Source organism: Taudactylus pleione, unplaced genomic scaffold (genome assembly GCF_031769625.1).
Source record: "Taudactylus pleione unplaced genomic scaffold, aTauple2 ptg000479l, whole genome shotgun sequence".
NCBI lineage: Eukaryota > Metazoa > Chordata > Amphibia > Anura > Myobatrachidae > Taudactylus > Taudactylus pleione.
Window position 1 is genome coordinate 4,715,085 of NW_028284881.1, and position 23,329 is coordinate 4,738,413.

The following is a 23,329-nucleotide window of genomic DNA, read 5'->3' on the forward strand; positions in this document are numbered from 1 at the left end:
CTATCCATACATCACCACAGTATTAACATAGGTGTGTCAATGATAGAAGGAACTATGAGGTTAGGATTAGATAAGATGCCATTGAGGAAAGATGTACTGCTCCTTTAAGCAGAATTATGAATTGCACTAGATAGATTAACCCATTAGTATGCACTCAATATCCCTATAAATGCTGATGAATTAGTAATGGGAACTAGCTGTAAAGCCAATACACATGGGACCATCATTAGTACTAATGAGATTGTTTTAATGCACACAGGGCCTGATTCAGAGCCACTCGTAAGCGGCCGCTCGTTCGTTCCGAGCGATGGTCGCACATCTGCGCATGCGTATGGGTTGTAATGCCCATTCGCCAACCAGTCAGTGAGATCGGAATTCGTGTGCTTGCAAAATAGCGAATGCATGCTAATTTGAGTGACAGGATGAGGCGTTTGTGGGTGGTAACAGGGGAAGGTGCTTGAAAACGGGGAGTGGAGATCCGAACGCAGGCGTGCCAAACGGTCAAAACGGGCGTTTTAAGGGTGTGCATAATTAACAAAGCAGTGTCAGCGACCACGTCACTTGGTTGTCTTTTAGCCTGAACTGCTCGCATGATTGCGGTAGGAAAATGCTACCACAAGCACTGCGAGCAGTTCATACACCTTTCGAATGTACTCGATTAATCTAATAAATAGCGGAGATGACGTATGATGCGATCGGCCAGGGGGCGTCTTTACAAAATAGCGAGCACATGTTTCGTTCGCTCGTTCAGACATAGAGGCGTCAACAGACCGCAAAGAGCGCTCAATTTAAATAGCCAGCCCCTTTTTCAGAATGAGCGTGCACAAATAGCGTCCGGCTCTGAATCAGGCCCACAGTGCCTGTTAATTGGAAGCAAGGCTCCACAGTATAGTAACATATTAAAAAAAATCCCACCCACCCACATCATGGAGACATGAGAGACCAATGTTGTTCCATTACACGCTGGGGGGCGGACACAAGACTTATAACAGTCTACTATGATGCGCAGTGTCTGCATTTGGCGCACCAAGCATGCGCAGTCAGCCTGACATGCAGAAGTTCAGGCACACACTAGTGACAGGACCGGCTCTCAGTGGAGAGAGCGAACCTGGAAGTAACATGATCATCACCATATGTGGGGCTTAATGAAGGTATTTAAAGCCGGTTATTGTGCCCACCAGATCACCTACCCTTGAAAAAGTCCCTACAGGGGACGAAACGCGTTGGAGAAACACCAGTAACTTATTCTCAACCCTTGAACTTTCACACCTTTATCAGTGAATGTTTGTATGTTTTACTATGGCCAATTCCTTTATACCTGTACCACAAGAAGCACTTAGGTGTGTGGACAGGCAATAAAACAATTTTTACTCCCAATTGATCCACGTATAATAGTGTATATATGGTCTAGCCGGACCAACACCCACCCCTATACCCACATACACTGGACCGCAGGTGAACAAGCGGACCTACGACAGGATCCGGGTAAGTCTGCACAGTACCATTTGCATTATACAGCACCATTGCTTGCCTGCACCTGATGCTCCGGTTCTCTCTCTTTCTCATATGGGTGACGTCTGAGGAGGTGAGTCGGTTAGACTGAAACATACCAGTGGATAAAGGGAACCAATTTGTTTGAAGTACATCAACAGTGACTTTCTTAGGAGGACTGACAGCTGGCTTTATAAGAACAAACTGCCAAAAGTTATTGCTAACCCAGGCTTCCAAATACTCCAAGGACATTAGACTCTTTTAGTGAACACCCATCCTACAGACAATTAGGTGGATTACACCAGGACTTACATTCAATATCTAATTAATTCCATATATGCCCACGTGCAAGAAAATTACTACCATAAACACCTTAGCTCTTCAATCATATCCCAATCATATCTCAAAGCGCTCGCACCTACCCTGTTATATTCTTTTCTATGCAATGCTCTTCCTTGCTAGACCGTGGGTGGTGGTGGATGGTCACTCTCACAGCTTCGACTCTCATAGAGATGTGACCTCCTGGTTAGAACTTAGGGGCTCTGGCTGTTTTTTTTCATTGTTATTATCTGTTATGTGTTGATTGTTGCCTTTGCAATGTCTGATTTGTTGCTGATGTTTTAGGTGTTATTTTCATCCCATTGAGATACCCTACCTGGTTTATTTTCCTAGGTATCAGTGTTGGTACTCCTGCTTACGGCCTGAGGTTAGATTTGCAGTTTTACCCCCCCCTTTACCGCTTGTAAGTTTAGTTAGTTAATAGACTTAGAGATCTTTAGTTAGATATACTGAGTTGGGATGGATATACAGGGTGGGAGGTTGGGGGTGTTTTGTGGATAATTTTTAGTGTTTTCTGTTTATGCTGTCATTTACGATTTCTTGTTTCTATGTTCTCTAGCCTGCCATCAATTACTGTACTGTATTTTATTTTTCTTTGTTATTGCTTTACAGGTGCCCCATTTGCTCCTGTTTTTGGTGGGTTCCTCTGCTCCCTGTGTTGAGATGAAGCCTACTAACATATCAACTACCATACGGATTCTCTCCAGAAATGTGCATGGCCTTAATGATAGGGTCAGGATTTCATTGGTATTAATTCAGGTGAAGACGTCTAATGCTAATATTGTCTGTCTTATAGAGACACTTTTCATGGTGGTGTGGGAATTCTTGCCTTGTGGAAGCCCTGGGTGGGTTGGGCTTGTCATTCTATGCACCCTGCATATTGCAGGTGGGTGTCTGTTTTGGTCCACAGGTCTTTATGATTTATGCTTGAAGAGGTTCGGATTGATCGTTTTGGAATTACGTGTTTTTACGTGCTTCTGCCCTTCCTCTTCTAACATACTGCTCCCTATCTCCATCCCCCTCCATATATGTCATGAAAAAGTGTGGTGAGTTTATGTCTCTCTCTCCGGACACTCTAGTAATTTGTATTGGAGATTTTAATAATGTACTGCCCCTGACCTTGACAAGCAGCAGGAATCTCCTGTGTCAGCCAGCCACTCTCCTCGCTCCTTTGTTAATGTAGTTGCGGACTGGGTTTGTTCAGTATTTGGCAGACACACTCACATAGTTTAGCGCTCATGTTTCTTGGTTTCCCATCACTTTTTTTCTAGAATATATTTGTAATTTATATCACGGAGAATGGTCCCTTTGGTTGTAGAGGCAGAGGATTGTCCCGTGGTCTGTCGTATCACTGTTTTTCAATATTGCTTCTTCCTGAGGTTAGTCATTTTGGAAATGTAATCTGTTCTGCCTCAATTTAATGGGTACTGGCTTGGAATTGAAGGCCCAATGGACTGATTATTTTTATCTTTGAATACCGACTCTGTTACTCTCCCCATTTAATGGGATGCATTTATGGCGGTCCTATGGGGTTCCTTAATTGGAAGGGTAATTAGTATTAAACATTTTCATAGACAAAAGGAAGTACATATTTAAACTCATTGCAGAACACTCGAGCATGAATATTTGATTGATCACTCCCCTGACACCTGCGTCTCTCGGTGAGAAGCTACTAAACTGATTTCCTTTTAAACAAATCAAAACAGTGCTTGTTTTTTCTTAAACATAATCAATACACCACAGTTGATAATTTTGTGGTTTATTTGGCCAGAGAAGAGTGGGCTACCACTGTTATATAACAGATTCATGACTCCCATAGTTGCTTGCATGTTTCCACTCCTCAAGTTTATTATTACTCAAGTTTTTGCTGATTTGTAGTCCTCTTAGGCACACTACACCTGGAGGAATGGCTGGATTAAATGGGACATATTTCTCCTTCCCATACCCCTGAGAGTCTTTCTTAGACTCCCCATTGACACTAGAGGAGGTTGAAGTGGCAGTTCCTCATTTCCAGGCAATAAGGCCCCAGACGTGGATGGGATTCCCATTGAATTATATAAGAAGCATGCCCTCTTTTTTTTCTTGTCTCTTGGACCTCTGTAATGGATTGTGTGACCTGGGTTCTTTGTCCCAGGCAATGTCAGAGGCACTTATTTTCATGAACCCCAAGCCAGGGAAGGACCCTCTAGATCCTGGCTCCTACCATCATGTTTCCCTTATTTCCACTGTCATTACATTTTTTGGCTAAGATACTTACACTTAAAATTAATAAGTTATTTTGGGAGGTAGTCCACCCAGATCAGACTGACTTCATGCCAGGCAAATCCACCTCTTAGAACCTTAGGAGTGTGTATACAATTTTGCAATTGTCAGATTCTGTGGATGAAGGGGCAATGGTGGTGTCCTTGGATGTTGCCAGGGCCTTTGATTTCGTGGAGAGGTAATATCTCTGGGAAGTTCTTTCTAGATTTGGGATGAGCCCCAAGTTTATTTCCTGGGTTGAACTTTTTTATTCTAGACCCCTTGTCTGTGTGTGTATTAACGGATATGTTTCTTCTCACTTTAGACTCTCCGGCTGCACAAGACGGGGCTGCCCTCTCTTACCAAATTTACTTACCCTCGCCATAGAGCCTTTAACTTGTGTTTTTTCGGGCTCATCCCGTTATCCGGGCAATGCAGATTCAGCAACAGGTTAATAGTGTAGTTGTTTATGGATGATATTTTATTACTTTTATTCTTGTAGGACTCATCAGGGTCACTTGCCACCATTCTGTCTGTAGTGGATTCTTTTGGATGCTACTCTTAGCTGCATATTAATTGGAACAGATCCAGCATTTTACCTATGCATGGTCCCTGTCCTCCTATAAAGGCTGCGGTGGCTTACAATCTTTAGGTCTGATTTTGTTCCACTTAATGTTCAGCCACTAACTGATTATCTTAAATCTAAGGTACATGTTTCCACTCACTGTTAAAGGCAAGGTTTATTTGATTAAGATGTCGGTTCTCCCTACATTTTTATATGTCTTCCGACAAGCGCCTGTTTATAGTTCCCCTCAAATTTTCCTTCTTATTGATAGCTATCCCTCCTCCCTGGTCTGGGCGGATAGGAGACCCCGAATTAGGCTTAAGACCCTTTTAGGCCACAATCTCTGAGTGGACTTGATCTCCCTAATTTCTGTTTATATTATTTGGCTTTCCAGTTGATCCTTTTGTGGTCCTGGGTCTTGGGTGCCAGGATCTACTTATGGGGCTTGTGCGACACAACATTAGATGGCATTACCCGCTCCAGCTCCTGCTTGAATGTGGAAGCTCTAGAGGGAAGAACGCGCTCATTTATTATTTGGCAACAGGCCTTCTTCTTAGTGGGGGGTGAAGGGTTAGATCCCAAAACCCATCCTATGGTCTTCAAATGCCCTTCCAGAACTTCTCTCTTTGGACAGTGGTGCTTTGTGGTCTGGATGGGGGTCTGTGTTATATTATATATAAGACAGGGGGTACGTTCATACATGTACATGACAGGGGGAGAGTATGTGCATGTGCAGGACAGGGAAGGGTGTAATGCAGAACAAGGGGAACACTCAGTCTCAAAATCATTTGGTAAGATACGGACATCTTAGTGAAACTGTTTAAACTGGTAAAAGGGCAATGAGAGCTTTCATTACATCTGTGAGTGGCTCAGTGGAACTTCATACAGAGATTGTGCTACTTGTCTGTGACCAAAAATGAAAAACAGAGCTTATTTCTCCACATACTGCTAAACACCTTTAATGTATAATGGATGCAGGAATGCCTTGTGGTATTGTGGAAATGAAAGTAGGAGCCCGTACTTGGATGGAACTTTTCAACGCTTCACTCTCAGGTTTAAAGAAATGGTAGCAGCAAATAATACCTCCTGCTGCCTGCATGTCTCATTGTAGTATTGCTTGTGGGCTTGCTGAGAGCAAAGTAGCCACTCACTCCCTATTTGCTGTGCACTGGTGGGGACCTTGCTGGAAATGGCTTGTAATAACGTGAGGGAGCTGGTATGGCTCACCATGAAACAGCTAAGGATCTCAACTGGAATATGGTAATATAAGATTCAGAAATTGAAGAATAACTCCATTATACACTAGATTACAAGCTAATAAACTGTGGCTTTCATCTTTTCAAACTGATATTTCTGTGAATTTAATTAGGTTAAAATAAAGGAGAAGGGACCAGGACAAGCATCCACACCTGAGAACAGAACACCTAAGAACTATGGGCATATAAGGCAAGTAGTACTGGCTCCCTATGGGCTTTGGGGAACAGGTTTTAATGGTAAGGTGATAAAATTGTGTGTCCTTAGTTTAAGCGAGGGACAAATACTTCACTAGTTGACATCATACAGGCTTTATATAGTGAGAAAAGGAGTGGCCCAAAGTAGACAAACCTCTGATGTATGTTCTTCCAAACTGTATGTCAGAAAGAAAAATATTCACTCAGATATCTAGTAAGTGATACGTTAGGGAGAAGACTCGGTCACCAGTGCATAAGCTTGTACAATGATCAACCATTCTAAAACAGGTTGGCTCAGAATATAAACTCTTCCACTTACCATCACAGAAGAGAATAAAGTGGTAAAAGGACACATTAGGACAGGATGACTAATTCCAGAAAACTGCCTACAAAACATTCCAGTGCAGCAGATGTAAACAGTAAGCTACAAGGCTCAGAAGAAGGTGTATACATAGAATGTAAGCTCTCATGAGCAGGGACCTCTTCCCTCATGTGCTTCTCTTTACATTTTCTTCTACTCTCTAGTCCCCATAGGGCACCTAACGCGTGACTGCCAACTCCCGGCAGTTTATTGTGAGTGCTTTACTCACTATTTCAGCAATGTATATAAGTTGTGTCCTTGTACTGCTCTATAATGTACTGTAAGTTACTTGTTTCTTGTTCACCTATTAGTTCTATGTACTATGTAAGGCGCTGCGGAACACTTGTGGCGCCATATAAATAAAGGATAATAATAATAATAATAATAACCAACAACACCAAATTTAAATCCGAAGGGGGAGCTGTTGACCTTGCAAGAGGCCAAATTCTTCTCAAAATTACATATAGTGCAGCACTGTGAACCATGCAGGATCTTTACTAGGTCATCCGACATACACATATTTAAAATAGCTGGTAAAATATTCAACATATTGTCCATTTTTGGACAAAACACTGAGGAATCTGATATTGAGCTATCCATATGTAGACTCCATTTTGTTTTAGGACGGTTTGTGCCTTTAAGGTTATTCACAAGTTTAATGTTGAAAAATATAAAAAAGGATTTTTGGTAACATTCGAGTTTCAGAACCTTGGAATGTGCAGAGCAGATGGTTTCAGACAAGATAGTGTTATGAATAGACTGTGTATTGTAACCTCCCTTCCTGAGATAGATAAGGAATAATGAGGAATCAGGGGTGATATATGTACTCCCAGTAATAACCTTTAAGAACAATGACTGCTGTATTAAGATGTAGTGAGAAAATACTGATATGTTGCAATAAATAAATAAATTTAAACTTTTGTATGATGCAATAAAGGGATCTATACAACAGGATCCCCTTGAATTAATATTTGAATAAATTGAAGTCTATCATGTTGTAAAACAAGATATTATTAATGCATCAGCATTAGTTTTACCTGATTATAGTAAGCCATTTATATTGTTTTGTCATGATTCTAACTCACATGGTCAGGGGGTCCTTTAACAATGACATGGAAACTCTTGTCACCTAGACCCTTTAAAGTGCTGACATAGTATTAGGACATCCCTCAACCCTTATAGTATCACATGGAGTTATAAAAATCCTGAGTAGAGTTCAAAGAAAGCATTTATCTGTTTTTAGGCTTACGAAATAAGAGGTAGCTTTATTGTACAATTAATGTCACTCTTAAAAGATGTACGATGTTGAATCCTGCATCAATGCTCCTGCAGGTTTCAAAAGATGGGAGAATACTGATAAAACAACAGTAAATTGTGACAGTGTCAAGGAGGACACTGAAAATATACACTTTTTTTCAATTGTGTTGTGTTAAATTTATGAAAACTTTTTGGATGTTCCTTCTGTAGATGGAGTTACACACACAGGATATGCTAGCCATGTCAGAGTACTTTCTACTGCATTCCAGGTCTCTCAAAGACTTGTAGTGATAAAGATGAGGGTATACTTGAGAGACTACACCCGAAGCTGAAGACAATAGACTGGTAGACCAGGCTGCACGTGCTGCTGCCATAAGTCACTGCTCCCAAGGGGTAGATCCCACCCCCAAGATTGACTTAAGTACCCTCACTAAGCTCCAGACACAAGCTCCAGGGGCTGAGAAAAGGAAAGCTAAGAGCTACAGACAAATGGTGAGTGGGGGGAGGTCAACGTTTATGTCTACCAAAAGCACTTTACCCAGTTATGGCCGAGATAATACATGGTGAGGAGCACTTGGGGAAGGATACAATGGTGGCTATCACCAACCATAATTGGATAGCTCCGGGTTTGCACAGACAGCACAGGCCTTTGAAACAAGTTGTCTAATATGTGCATTGAACAAACTGGGTAAGTCTGTCCCAACCCCTTTGAAAAGTACTCCCCAGACTCAGTGTTCCTCACAAAGGATACAAATTGATTTTATACTACTGCCCAAATGCTCCGATTGTGATGTCCTCTTGTACGAGCCTCATCAGTCACTGGCCCGGAGGGTAGGCATGTTGGAGGGCAGATGCAAAGACAATGGCCAAGGTAATTAAGATAATTAAGAAAATCATTATTAAGGTCATCTGTAGATATAGTGTACTATGTATCAATCTTATAGAAACAATTAACTAAAATACATAGTTAGGTGTTGTCTTCTATTCCAGTCACTTATCTTGATACAGGTACCCACCGAATACCAGGAGACTGGATGATAATTTGGAAACATACCAGGAAGGCTGCTGAGCCCAGATTTGAAAGTTTATTCCAAATCCTGCTGACTACACTTATTTCAGTGAAACTTCATGGGAAGGACACCTGAATATATGCCTCCTATTGCAAAATCTTCATCCAAGGGGAGTTGGAGTAATTTGATAATATGAATAGATGGTTTGCTAGGCCCCAAGCCAGACAAAGGCTTGTGGAGATGTATACTTAACTTTGCTTTGTTATAGTTTTAATTTTAGGTTTAAACTTTGAGTTTTTATCACAAGTATTAAGCTGAGTAACTGCATAAATAGTGGTATATCAAGAGACAGGAAGCAGTAACAATATCTAGACTCAGTGTATAGAATGTTCACAATATAGAAGCCAAATTGTTTGATAATGTTACAGATTAAATATTTGATGGGCTTAAAATAATCACTAATGAACTGCAATTTAAAGTAAAGGTTATGGGACAGTTGATCCTCGACTACTGTACAGTTGCCTGATAAGGTATATGTCAAATAGTGAGACTAGCCTGCTGTAACATATATAACTGATAACTTTTATGACCTGATACAGGAACATATGAAAAATCAAGAAATTAAAGGACCAGTTCAGGAAAACACATAATGATCCAGAGTATGACTTGATGATAATGAATGGTTTTCCTAATTAAACCCAGCTAAATGGTTTAATGAACTTAGTAGATGGATATCAGGAATTCTTTCACTTATTGATAAAGGTTTAGCTTTGTTTGTAATCATTTATATTGCTATAAAACTTGCTATTTTTCTGATTAAGAAGTTACTTACACTTGACTGTTGTTTCTCCAAGGAAAATACACCAAAGGCCTTGATGATAACTCAAGTCTATGATAACATCTATGCCTAAGACAACATTCCAAGCTGTATCATTTGTGGAACCAGCCTCATTGCGGATGACAAGCAAACATGTGGACAATGCAAGACTATCATCATTTCCTTGAATATTCATGACAAGATGGACAGGATAAAAGACAATTAGAGACTGAGGACCATGGGCTTGCCCTAGCAGGGGACAGGTCAACGCTCCCAGAGAGGGGGGTGATCCTATGTATAAGTATCTGTAGAAGGGCTTATATGTACAGTTTAAGTACCTGTTAGAATAGCAAGAACATGATCCTGTTAGGTAGATAGTATAGGGAAAAGTTATGAATAAAAGATGGGAAATGAGGAATCTGGTATTAAGCTATCCACATGTAGACTCCATTTTGTTTTAGGATGGTTTGTGTCTTTAAAGTTATTCACAACTTTAATGTTGAAAAATATAAAAAAGGATTTTTGGTAACATTCGCATTTCAGAACCTTGGAATGTGCAGATGGTTTCAGACAAGATAGTGTTATGAATAGACTGTGTATTCTAACCTCCCTTCCTGAGACAGATAAGGAATAATGAGGAATAAGGGGTGAGTTATGTATTCCCAGTAATAACCTTCAAGAACAATGACTGCTGTATTAAGTTGTAGTGTGAAAATACTGATATGTTGCAATGTGAGAACACTATGCTTTATATTATTGTATGACACGTAATTATAAACAGAGAAAATGTGGAACACTAAACTGGTGGTTGTGTGTTGACTTTTTCTCCAGAGTATACTCTGCGTCATCAAGGGTTCTGACACACAATAAATGAGATTTGGCTGGTGATTAACCACAGAAGAATTATTTATCGATTCCTCAACACCCTTAAAAAACTGGCCCACACCTTTTAGCAAATAGAGAACCTACCTTCCCACACAAACCCAGGAGCTGGCAATTCATGGTGCTGGAGAGCTCGTTTCATCCAGTCCTCTTCAATAGAGCTCCTTTGAGCTCTAGTAACACATTAAAAGTATAGGAAATGGGGCTAGAAACAACTTGTATTTCAACTACAGTTATGGTTCCACAAACGGCAAATCAGTAGCAAATGAAAAGTAAACTTTTTAGTGGGTCTATTGTAAAAAAAAGTGTGTTACCGTCAGAATATTGGGACCAGATATCTCTTCATACTTCTGCTCATCATAGTACCTCTGTCCTGATTTAGAGTTACAACATTTTGGATTGTATTGGCTGATGAGAAAATCGATTAACACTGTAGCCTAGAACGAATAAAAAATATATAAATGTCACTTGTATGACTTTAGTATACTTTTACAAAGTGGACATCTTAGAAGAAATAACTCACCAATCCGAAGTAAGAGAGATAGGAACCAATGAATATCACCAACTCAAAAAACCTGAACTGTCCTCCCTGCAAAAGGACAATATTCATGATATAAATATGGGAAATATTTCTACATTATGTTCCAGTACAGCATAGTAATCTACAAGCTATTATCCCTTTATTTCTTTGAATAATGGTTCTATACAGTACTTAAAATATATTTCTTTTCTTTAAATGTAACATTTTTTAGTTGCTCAGTGATATGTGTTTATGAGGCCTTTACTACTTTACCACAATCATGTGTTTTGCAATTTAATACAGGTATGTACCAGGTTTAATGCTTGTGTATGAATTCAGCGATAATGAATATACCCCTTAAAGTTCTTACAATTTACAGAAGGTGATACATCATTCTATAACTTATATTAAACATATTTCATAATAAGTTATGAATATCAGCTGGTTGCTTATAGCACTAGTAAAATTTTAAGAAATTAAATCATTACTGTTCCATAGACTTGTATGTCAAATCGTATCCCATAAGCCTTTATCAGAGTCCTCGTTTCATTCTGATTCTGGTTCTTGTAGTATCTGGCAAATCTGTAGATAGTAAAGCACAATTCATTTAGCACAATCATTGAACAACACTGTTTGTGTGTATATTATTTAGAGACCATCACTTTAAAACCTATGTTAAAATAGTACAAACTGTAATACTGTAGGTTACAGAGGTTGAAAAATTCCACCATTACAATCCATGTTTTAAGGATATCCATGCTTAAGCACATGACGTATTTAGTACCTCAGTCAATTTGATTTAAACATCTGAACTCCAGCATGGATATCCTTAATACCTGCACTGTAATGGTGGAATTTGGGGACCTCTGGGTTAAAGAAATGAGAAAATGCATACAAAATCACATCCAAATTAGGTGCCAAAGAGAACGTTTTTACTAAACCTGTGTGCACCACAGTGCACACTAAGAAAGTTAGAACAAATGTAGACACTTTGCTGATATCTACAGTCAGGTCCATAAATATTGGGACATTGACAGAATTTTCAGATTTTGGCCTCTATTCACCACCACAATGGTTTTGAAATGAAACAAACAAGATGTGCTTTAACTGCAGACTTTCAGATTTAATTTGAGGGTAATTACATCCAAATCGGGTGAACGGTGTAGGAATTACAACAGCTTCAATATGTGCCTCCCACTTTTTAAGGGGCCAAAAGTAATGGGACTATCAACTCAAAAGCTATTTCATGGACAGGTGTGGGCTATTCCCTTGTTATTTCATTATCAATTAAGCAGGTAAAAGGTCTGGAGTTGATTCTAGGTGTGACATTTGCATTTGGAATCAGTTGCTGTCAACTCTCAATATGAGATCCAAAGAGCTGTCACTATCAGTGAAGCAAGCCATCATTAGGCTGAAAAATCAAAACAAACCCATCAGAGAGATAGCAAAAACATTAGGTGTGGCCAAATCAACTGTTTGAAACATTCTTAAAAAGAAAGAATGCAGCGGAGAGCTCAGCAACACCAAAAGACCCGGAAGACCATGGAAAACAACTGTGGTGGATGACAAAATAATTATTTCCCTGGTGAAGAAAAACCCCTTCACAACAGTTGGCCAAATCAAGAACACTCTCCAGGAGGTAGATGTATATGTGTCAAAGTCAACAATCAAGAGAAGTCTTCACAAGAGTGAATATAGAGGGTTCACCACAAGATGCAAACCATTGGTGAGCCACAAAAACAGGAAGACCAGATTAGAGTTTGCCAAACAACATCTAAAAAAGCCATTACAGTTCTGAAACAACATCCTATTGACAGATGAGACAAAGAACAACTTGTACCAGAGTGATGGGAAGAGAAGAGAAGGAAAGGAACTGCTCATGATCCAAAACATACCACCTCATCAGTGAAGCATGGTGGTGGTAGTGTCATGGTGTGGGCATGTATGGCTGCCAATGGAACTGGTTCCCTTGTATTTATTGATGATGTGACTGCTGACAAAAGCAGCAGAATGAATTCTGAAGTGTTTCGGGCAATATTATATGCTCATATTCAGTCACATGCTTCAGAACTCATTGGACAGCGCTTCACAGTGCAGATGGACAATGATGCGAAGCATACTGCAAAAGCAACCAAAGAGTTTTTTAAGGCTAAAAAGTGGAATGTTATGCAATGGCCAAGTCAATCCCCTGACCTGAATCCGATTGAGCATGCATTTCACTTGATGAAGACAAAACTGAAGAGAAAATGCCCCAAGAACAAGCAGGAACTGAAGACATTTGCAGTAGAGGCCTGGCAGAGCATCACCAGGGATGAAACCCAGCGTCTGGTGATGTCTATACGTTCCAGACTTCAGGCTGTAATTGCCTGCAAAGGATTTGCAACAAAGTATTAAAAAGTGAAAGTTAGAATTAGGATTGTTTAGTTTGTCCCATTACTTTTGGCCACTTAAAAAGTGGGAGGCACATATAGAAACCGTTGTAATTCCTACACCGTTCACATGATTTGGATGTAATTACCCTCAAATTAAATCTTAAAGTCTGCAGTTAAATCACATCTTATATGTTTCATTTCAAAGCCATTGTGGTGGTGAATAGAGGACAAAATATGAAAATTCTGTCAATGTCCCAATATTTATGACTGTAAATATGTATTAGTGCACCCAAGTGGCAGTTATTGGGGAGACTTTATTATAGGTGTATGTGTGACATAGTAAGATAAACTCCTGGAATTTCTGGGAGACTCCTGAATTAGGGCCTGATTCAGCAAGGATCGCAATTGCCAAGCTGCATGCAGGCCGCTTTGCAATTGCGAGCCTTGCAATAATGCAAATGCAGCAGGAGGTGTATGACACCCCCTGCTGCATTTGCGACCCCAGCACTGCAAATGAGGTTGCAGGCTGGGATCACCATCACAACCATCGGAGGAGGTTCATGGTCGATTGTGCCGGGCCTCCGGCCAGCTGGGTAAGCCTCCAGGTTACTCAGGCTGACCGGCTTGCAAGCCCAGGACACTGCGTTGATCAATGCAGATCCAGGGCTGGCCACTCCCGGGAACGTGGCATACACGCCCATTTCTGGGAAGGGTGCCCGCCCCTTAAATGCCTCTGCCTGTCACTATTGAGCCACCCACCGGCCACAGTGAGAATGTGCCGATGTTTGCACAAAGATGCACCATCGATCAGACATTGGCTGCACTTTCGGACATTAGAGCAACCCTATGCCTGCTCAGAATGTCTTTCAGAACATAAGCTCTGGAACTGTGGCCCTGATTCAGAGCCGGACGCTCTGAATCAGGGCCGTCCCTGCTCCTTTTTGGAGCGGCCCCCAGGCCGCTCGCATAGCTGTGGGTGACCGGGCGAGTGGCCAAAATGATGGTCGCGATGGTCAAGACCATAGCGACCATCGGGCTTGCAACGAGACCCTGCGGTAGGGTCTCGCTGCCTCAAGCCCAGGAGTGCTTTTGGCTCTATCATGGGAACGCCTCCGTCTGGGCAGCCACGCCCCCCGCACGCCCACCAAAGGTCTGTGCTGTCAATCACCATCGACAGCACGCCCCCTTTGGTGCGAGACGCTTAACGACGGCTTAGCCGTCGGTATTCGGGTCTCACGCATGTGCACGATGGAGGTGCCTCCGTCGTGTGCATGAGCACTTGGGCACCATCGACCCGCTTGCGAGCGCTCAGCGCTCGCGAGTGGGTCAGAATCAGGCCCTGTGTCTTTCGACGCAGACCCTATATGGACACTCCCTGACACGCTGTTTTAATTCCATCCACCTCAGATTCAGGCCCTCTTTGTGGTGGGCTGGGTCACAATGATGTGATTTGTAGCACCACTCTCCCCCCCTGAAAAATCGGGGCAATACGGTGTGTGTGATATTGAAAAAACATAAAAAAACACGTCTGTCAAAATAACCGGTCAGTGTTGCAAAGACTAGTAATCAATATAAAGGGCCTGATTCATTATGGATCGCTATTGTGATTGCAGCTGCAATCACGCACGCAGTTCTGCTGCAAAAATATGCTAATGTTTGCAACTGCTCAGCCAGAATAACTACAACCACTACAGCTTTCTCACATCCGTAAGTCCTGTGTATACATCGGTAACATCAGCCCCTCACGCAGAATTACAGCAGCTCTGACCTGTCTCAGAAATTGCAAATCGCGTTGCACGCAGTGAGTACCCAAGCTGTGTACGCCGTCGCAGTGGCTAATTTATGCATGCCCAGGTAACAGCATTCAAACAGACAGGCAGGTCTGCGTTTCTCCAAAAGCCCCCCTATCACCACTCCCAAACGCTGACATCCCCACTACAGTGGGATCGGTGAGAAATCCCAACGCCGGCAGGCCGAACAGTGGAGATCCCGACGGAGGTGAGTAAACTACCCAACCCTCCCCTCTCCCCCCCATAACCCTCCATTAGGGGTGCCTAACCCTAACTTCCCCCCTGGGGCGCCTAAACCTAACCCCCCTCCTTGCACCCTAAACCTAAGCCTCCCGGGGGGGTGCCTAACCCTAACCTTCCCCCGAGGGTGCCTAACCCTAACCCTCCCTTCCCCTAGCCTAACCCTATCCCTCCAGGGGGAGTGCCTAACCTTAAGTCCCACCGGGGGAGTGCCTAACCCCCCCCCCCACGGCTATGAGTACTTACCTTGCTCGGTCCCGCATATTTTTTTCTTTGCTTTTCAAGTTTTTATGTACACTTTCTGCATAGCATCCCTGGTTTATTATATAGGGGTTTATTTGTACTTTGAAGGATTAAAATGATAGGAGCACAACCTGGATGTAGTTAGATGCCTCAAAATAGATTTTTAAATTAAGACATCTACAGTACCCACACACACACAGATGAAGTTAGCCCACAATGCAGAGAATACATATAAGAGTAGAATCGTCAGTGGGAACCTAAAAGACTTATTTAGGGGTCTATTTACTAAGCAGTGTTAGAAGACTGTCATCTCAGCCTGTGTTTGAAAAATTACAGTTGGGAGCTGATTGGCTGGCACCTTATCACTTTCTTATCACTTTTCACTCTGTCTCCTAACACTGCTTAGTAAATAGACCCCTTAATGTTGTAAATGTCCCTGATGCGCTCCTACATTGAGAAACATCTTACCAGTGAAGCACTCTGCTGCTGCTCCGCAATGTCTGATTGGCTAGGGGAGCGGCGCTGGCATATGATGTCACTGTCAAAGCCAAGTGACCATTAGACAGCGCACTCACTCTTACCCCCTGTGCTAAGGCAAGCAGCAGCATGGAGTGACACCATCTACACTATGTAGACAAAAGTGATTGTGTAAGCGAAATGCATACCATGCATACAATTGCACATGAGCTCTAAATGGCCACTAATGTGGCGGTTTCGATAAGAACTCTTCTTAGAGAGGCCCATGCACTTGCAATTCTACGGAAATAAACAAATGTTTTTATCAGTAGACAATGCCACCTGTCATGTTTCCAGCGTGATGCTGGACTGGTATACAGAAAATTCGGTAAACCGGATGGACTGGCCAGGTCAGAGTCAGGATCTTAACCACACTGAGAACCTCTGGGACGAATTGGAGTGAGACGGGTGCTTTCAAGGCCGACTCGACCTACCTCCTGCTGTTGTCCAGGAACTTGTGGACAGGTTACCAAGAAGGGTGTCTGCAGTAACACTAACCTACAAAGTACATACGTTAATAATATCTCATTGATCTATTTGCTGTTAGTGTCCTATAACTTTTGTCTACATAGTGTACAAGGAATGGGCACTTACAAACTATGGAAGTTGCTCTGAGAGTTGCTCTTTCACTTTACGCATAGATCCTTTTGCTCACTTGGTTTTGCTTTAATCCAGAAGTTAAAAGAATCTCTGTTGACCCTCACTATTACAAAATATCTTTGATTGCTCAATTCAACCATTTGTCTTCTCTTTATATTTTGTTACTTCTAGGTGGCAGCATTTCATTATACGCATATTGTAGTCTACCAGGTTATATAAGCTGGATAGATGCAGACAAACCGCTTAATGACTGGTTACTGACATATGTGTAATTGAGCCTATACTGTCTAATCAGGAGCTTGCATTGTTTCACACCTTCTTGACTTCTTTTCATATATTTTTATCAGACTAGTACGGATACTGTTCTGGCAGCTGTATTACGTCCTGTGAAATAAAGCTTCCTTACAACTCGTTCTGTAGACTGGTGAGGATCCTATTAATTTAATATTATTTCAGTCTTTGCAGTTTCTAGCCCTGTTTAGTGTATGTTCCTTCAGTCACTGAGTTTCTGTTTCAGTATTTCCTAGACCTGAGGCCCCAGGCCCTGCCATCGGTATAATTTATAATTCTACAAAGTATATAGATATAATTCTATGATTGGCTTACTCTTATTCATAGTTGGGAAGAGGAAGAGAATACCTGCACCAAACTTCTTATTTTCTATATATTCAGTACTGTTTGTTTAGTATATCGCTTACCAACATGTCTAAATAATTTTTGACAGAACAGTGCCAAGTTGAGTCTTCAGGTGTTGGTGGTGCTCCCCAGGGCTTATATTAATCGATTTTTAGGGGAAGGTTTTGTCAAGTAGACAAAACAAAAGAGAAAAAAACTCTTTTTGGGGTCACTCTTGTGTAATTGTTAGTTTTATTAAAAGATGATATTTTATTAGATATGCATTAAACAAATATAAACATAGACACATAAAAAAACACACAAAACAAAAATACAAGGAAAGAGCATAAAGATAAAGGACTTTTCTGTATTATCTTTGTTACAAATAAACAAAAAATCTCTATCAATATTGATAGTGGGGAAATGTCCCCAGAATTAAGTCCTTAATAGTTGGGCGAAAGTTTTTATGTATAGATAGCACCTCTGCTCCAAATGCATGTGCTTAGTACAATATTAATAAAGGCACATATGTTAAGATAAATGTAATACGTATATCTTCACTTTTCGCAGGTAATCAGAGAAAGTGAGATCATGTATAGTCAGAAACAGACCTGTTAACAAATTAGATGACCTTAATAAGGTGGTGTTATAGTGTCGATATTATTATGCCCATAAATGCGCAGCATATAAATCAACATATATTTATATAAAGAAGCAGTAGTCTCGACCATAAATTTTTCTGATGAGCAAATAATATATGTCCATTGATGATATCACAGGTGATTCCACAGATATCAGAAGAAAAAATGCACTGAAATCACGAGCCTATGAAGAAACTCACACATAGCTCATTTTAGACAGTACCAGGTTTTCCATATTGTATTTTAAATACAAATCCTATGCAGGCTATAAGGAGCACAAGTAATCTTTAAAAGAATCTATCTATGATGACAGGTTTTATCCAAGCTCAGATGCTGCATAGAGATGGTGTAATATCACATGTGCATCTATAACAGTGCCATGTTTTCCAATATTTCTGTTTTTTGCAGATGGTCACCCTGTTTAAATAAATATTGGTTTTCCTAGACAACTGTTTAGCCACAATAATACAAAAAGATCTGCAAAGGATAGCAGTACCAGGTTTTCTGATTTGAACACTAATAATAATTGCTATTACTTAGAATAAACACATAGTATACACATCTCTAATAATTCTTCAAGATATCATTACATATCATTCCAATAATTTATAAAGAAATAGCAGAGTTGGCACATCTCCTCCAGTGATTGTGAATATCTGGATATAATATTAGGTACTTTGATGAAAGATTGCCTGGCACCTAAATTCCACATCTCACAAATACTTATGTCCTAGGTTGGTTTCACTAGAATTTTATATTGTACTACTCCTTCCTAATTCCACTCCCACAGTCAGACATCAAGGGCCTCACTTAAAGTTGGACACAAGTCCAATTGTGGTATGTAATATATGCTTTCTGACTGCGCATAGGTACAAAAAATGTTTAAGACTTAATAATGATTAATTAGTACATACTCCTTGGCTTTTAGTGCATAGTTGTAGAGTGACTGAACTTGAATCTGCCTCAGTGTCTCCGTAACTTATTATTACTTTCTTGTGCCTGCTTCCTAAACATAGGACATAAAATAGTCCACAATGGGGGGGCGTGACCACACCTCCTGTATTTGGTCATGCCCCCTTCCCCATACCAGGGCCAATCAGAGCTTTCAACGGCCCTGTCCACTTCAATATCAATCTGGCCTTAGTGAACCTCCTCTCTCATGGCTTCAGGAACGCCAACAATCTATGTCACTCACTTTCGGTGTGTATAAAAATCCACAAAACCGAATACATGGATTTTGGGTTTCTTCTAAATTTCTGAGAACAATTGTAAACATCTGCTAAAACATATTTAAAAAGTACCTCTGCCTGTAGCCATATTTCCCATGGAATTTCCCAGTTTCCAGACAAGAGATCCTTTACCTGCAAATGCGAGTCCAAAAAGACTGGCTCATACTTTATTCTTTACCTGAAATTCAGGCCAGGATACAAGCGCTCATCAACGACCTTATCATCCAAACGCCGGAAACTGTATTTTGGATGGCAGCTGCTGTGTGCCAAGTAATCAAGATCACAATTCCAGTTGATTTCAATGCCCATAACACCTCCCTAGAAAAAATAAACCATATAATGAAAGCAGCATAAGTGATGGACAGATACAGGGCCTGATTCAGACCCGGATGCTAAGCCGCGATCGCTCGCTGCCAAAAGGGACGGGGTATGCAAATTCCGCGATCGCACTGTGTGGCATAAGGACGCCCTCTATGTCTTAGAGAGCGACGGCAGTGAGCGAAAGCTTGTGTATAAAGACGCCCATTTTCCTTTCTTAAGACACGTCATCTCCAGGAAGTGTATGATTAATCGGTTACATCGAAAGCCATCGGAGCTGCACGCAGCACTTGAGTTAGACCCTGCCCCGCCGCAAGCACTACGATCAGTGCTGACTGAAATACAACCAGGTGACGTGTACAATGACGCCTCCATGCTAATTATGGACGCCCTTTAAACGCTGTTTTGACGCCAAGACATGCCTGCGTTCGCACCACCACTCCCCCGTTCACAAGCACCTTCCCCTGTTACCACCCACAAACGGCACTGTCTGTCACTCAAGGTAGTGCTCAGTCTTTGTACTACGAGCGCACGATTCCTGGCCGCAGTGACTGGCTCACGCACGTGCGCTGCTATGCATACGCATGCGCAGATGGGCAACAATCGCCCATAGCGAGCGATCGCGGCTTAGCGTCCGGGTCTGAATCAGGCTCATAGTATGTAGGCCATGCACATCTTAGTTTTTGCATCACATGAAACACAATATCATAATGTATGTGCAAATTAGGTCTCTCTTTAGTCAGCAAGAAACTTCCCTTTTGTGCTACTCACAGCTATTAAATCTGACCTCCCAGCTTCATTTGGGAAACATGGTAGCATGGTGGTTAGCGCTACTGCCTCACACCACTACAGTCATGACTCCCGCCCAGGGCTGTATATTAGTGTGTAATATGCATGATCTCCCTATGTTTGTGTAACAACTACAAGCATGTGATCATCATCACACTCCTCTTCCCCCTGCAGCATATACTGTATGACAGTACTGTACGTCTGGTCATAAACCAATTTTTAAGAACAAACATGATATTTCTATTCTAAGCAATTCCTAAAAGGGAACCAGAAAAGCTTCCCCTTTTGAATGTCAGAAATGCAGAATGCCAGGGTCCTGTGATAGCGCGAGAAGGGAGGGAATGATCAGCATGTGGGATTTAAAAAATAAATAAATAAAAACCCTAGAAAAAGCACCTTTTGAGTGTGTTCTAGACAGCATAACATCAGGAAGCAAGATAAGCAACTAGGTAACGTGGTACAGAAATGGATGGGATTGGTGCAATTATAAAGTTATTCAAAGAGAACTGACAGAGGAGGAAGTGAAAGACCTGATTCTAACTTGGGAGTATAAAAAAACTAGTAACTTAACTTTGTACAGGGACAAACCATGTTCCACAGCAAGGGTACAAATACATTTATCACTTTTTTTGCATGAAGGGTAAACACTGGCTACATTTGCATGTAGCCCACAAATACTGGACAGTGGTATTATACTAGGGATGGACATCGGAAGCCTGGCATCGAATGTTTGCCGAGCTTCAGACATTAAATCCAGCGATGCGATAGCCATCGCATCGCAACCATTCGATGGTATAACCATCGTGATTGTTATACTTTGCGTATGCACCGAAGCAGTCATTGCATAACACATGCACACTTTGGGGGCGGAGCCTCACTGTACCCCATTGATGTCACTGTGGGGGCATGTCCAGCACTCTCCGAGATGCTGTGCGCAGGTGCATGGCAAACTGTGGTTCTCCAGTTGTTTTGAAGCTACAAGTCTCCACATACCCTTCCAGCAGTGGCATATCTATAATGGGTGCAGGATGAGCGGTGTACATGGGGCCCCTGGGTCCAGAATTTCAATACTTACCAGAGTCCCACAAATCACCAGGAAAATAGTATAGCTGTATGTGGACACGTGTGGCATACCAGGAACATTTACCATTGAACATTCTTGCCAAATACACATAGCATATGTGTATTTGTAATTTGTAATAGCATTTCCTCAAAATAGATTCCAATCCGCAGCACAAAAAGCAACAACCAAAACTAAGAAGTACAAGTCTGGAGGGAGTCCTTACTACACAGTCTATTATGGAACTGAGGGCCTGATTCAGACCCACTCGCGAGCGGCTGTCCGCTCGCAAGTGGGTCGATGTTCTGGACTGAGCATGCGCACGACGGAGGGAGCTCCGTCGTGCGCATGCGCCAGACGCGACGAGCGAAGGAAAGTCCTTCGCTCGTTGTGTCTGATCAAAGGGGGCGTGCTGTCGATGTTGATTGACAGCACGCCCCCTTTGGTGGGCGTGCCGGGGGCGTGCCTCCCTGACGGGGGCGTTCCCAAGGAAACGCCTACCGTCAGAATCCGGCCCACTGACATCACTAGTGATGTCAGTGGGAGTGATTTTGGCTCTGATAGAGCCAAAATCACTCCGGGCCTTGCGGTTGAAAACCTCAACCACAGGCTCCGGCTCGCAGTTTCGATGGTCGCGATGGTCACGACCATCGCGGCCAACAAATTGCACGCTCGTATAGCCTGTGGGTGGTGACCCACAGCTATACGAGCGTCCAGGAGGACGCTCCATTCTCATGGAGGCCAGCCCTCATTTCAGAGCGTGCGCTCTGCTCAGAGCGTACGGCTCTGAATGAGGGCCTGAGGCCCTGATTCAGAGCCGGACGCTCTGACCAGAGCGCTCACTCTGAATCAGGGCCCACCTCCATAATTATGGAGCGTCCTCCTGGACGCTCGTATAGCTGTGGGTCACCACCCACAGCATATACGAGCGTGCAGGATGATGGTCGCGATGGTCTTGACCATCGCGACCATCGCCACTACGAGCCGAAGCCTGCGGTTGAGTTTCTCAACTGCAAGGCCCGAAGTGATTTTGGCTCTACATAAATGACCAGGGAAGGGGGGAATAGGGGGATATAGTTTGAGCACAGGATCTAATATATTGGATATAATTAGTCAAAAGAATAATGAAAATCCACAATTATAAATATCAAACCCTAGTATAGGTATCAAGAAGAAATATTATAAAGTGTGGAGGTGCTCCCCATGAGAGTATAGATAAACGTAGTATGGGGAAGAAGAAGAAAACTCTCTTGTTTGGGGGCACTCAAATGTAAAGGTTATAATAAGAATAATGAAAAAATGAAAAAAGACCTCTCAGAGAAAGATACTGTAGTTGATCATTTCATTGAGTCCATTAGGGCTCACAGTATTGAGTCTAAAGGTCCAGTTACTTTCCCTCTGAAGTAATATTTTTGTCAGGTTGCCACCTCTTATGCCCAATCTAATATGTTCTAGCCCAAAGGCTTTCAGATCTTGTGTTGTTCCATTGTGGTATTTTAAGAAGTGTCTGGCGATATCTCACGTAACCTATATTGAGTATTGTATGGTTATTATCACATTCTTTTCTAGAAGATTTCCTTGTATGCTTCTGCCGTAATTTTGATTAGCCATTGTGCTATGACGACATTATGAGGTCATTGAACTAGTAAATGTTTTATATAGGTCTCAATACTGTATGAGACAGAGAATTATAGACCTATTTGTAATATTTCACTTAGCTTCACACAATTGTGACAAGTATTGTATTATATGTTGTCTTATGTTCTATGTATGTTCGTGTTCTGCTTGTGATAATTTACAGCTGTTATTCCAACAGTAATGCCAATAAGTAATAGGCTCAGACTTGTTTTTGGTATTTTAAAATATATCTAATAAAAGTTATTTTTTATATATTATTCTTATTATAACCTTTACATTCGAGTGCCCCCAAACAAGAGAGTTTTCTTCTTCTTCAGTGGGGCCGGCTTCTGACGGTAGGCGTT

General features: G+C 41.7%; 1 protein-coding gene across 2 annotated transcripts in view; it reads right to left on the reverse strand.

Annotated features, from left to right (window-relative positions):
* The window catches only part of P2RX7 (purinergic receptor P2X 7), a 129,143-nt gene that overhangs the window by 20,023 nt on the left and 85,791 nt on the right, over positions 1-23,329 (reverse strand). For both annotated transcript variants that reach the window (XM_088449190.1, XM_088449189.1), the window contains exons 8-11: positions 19,359-19,498; positions 11,423-11,516; positions 10,938-11,003; positions 10,729-10,851 (exon numbers count right to left, since the gene is read on the reverse strand). In XM_088449190.1, coding sequence (XP_088305316.1) covers positions 10,729-10,851; positions 10,938-11,003; positions 11,423-11,516; positions 19,359-19,498 — 423 coding nt within the window. The remainder of the gene's footprint in view (positions 1-10,728; positions 10,852-10,937; positions 11,004-11,422; positions 11,517-19,358; positions 19,499-23,329) is intronic.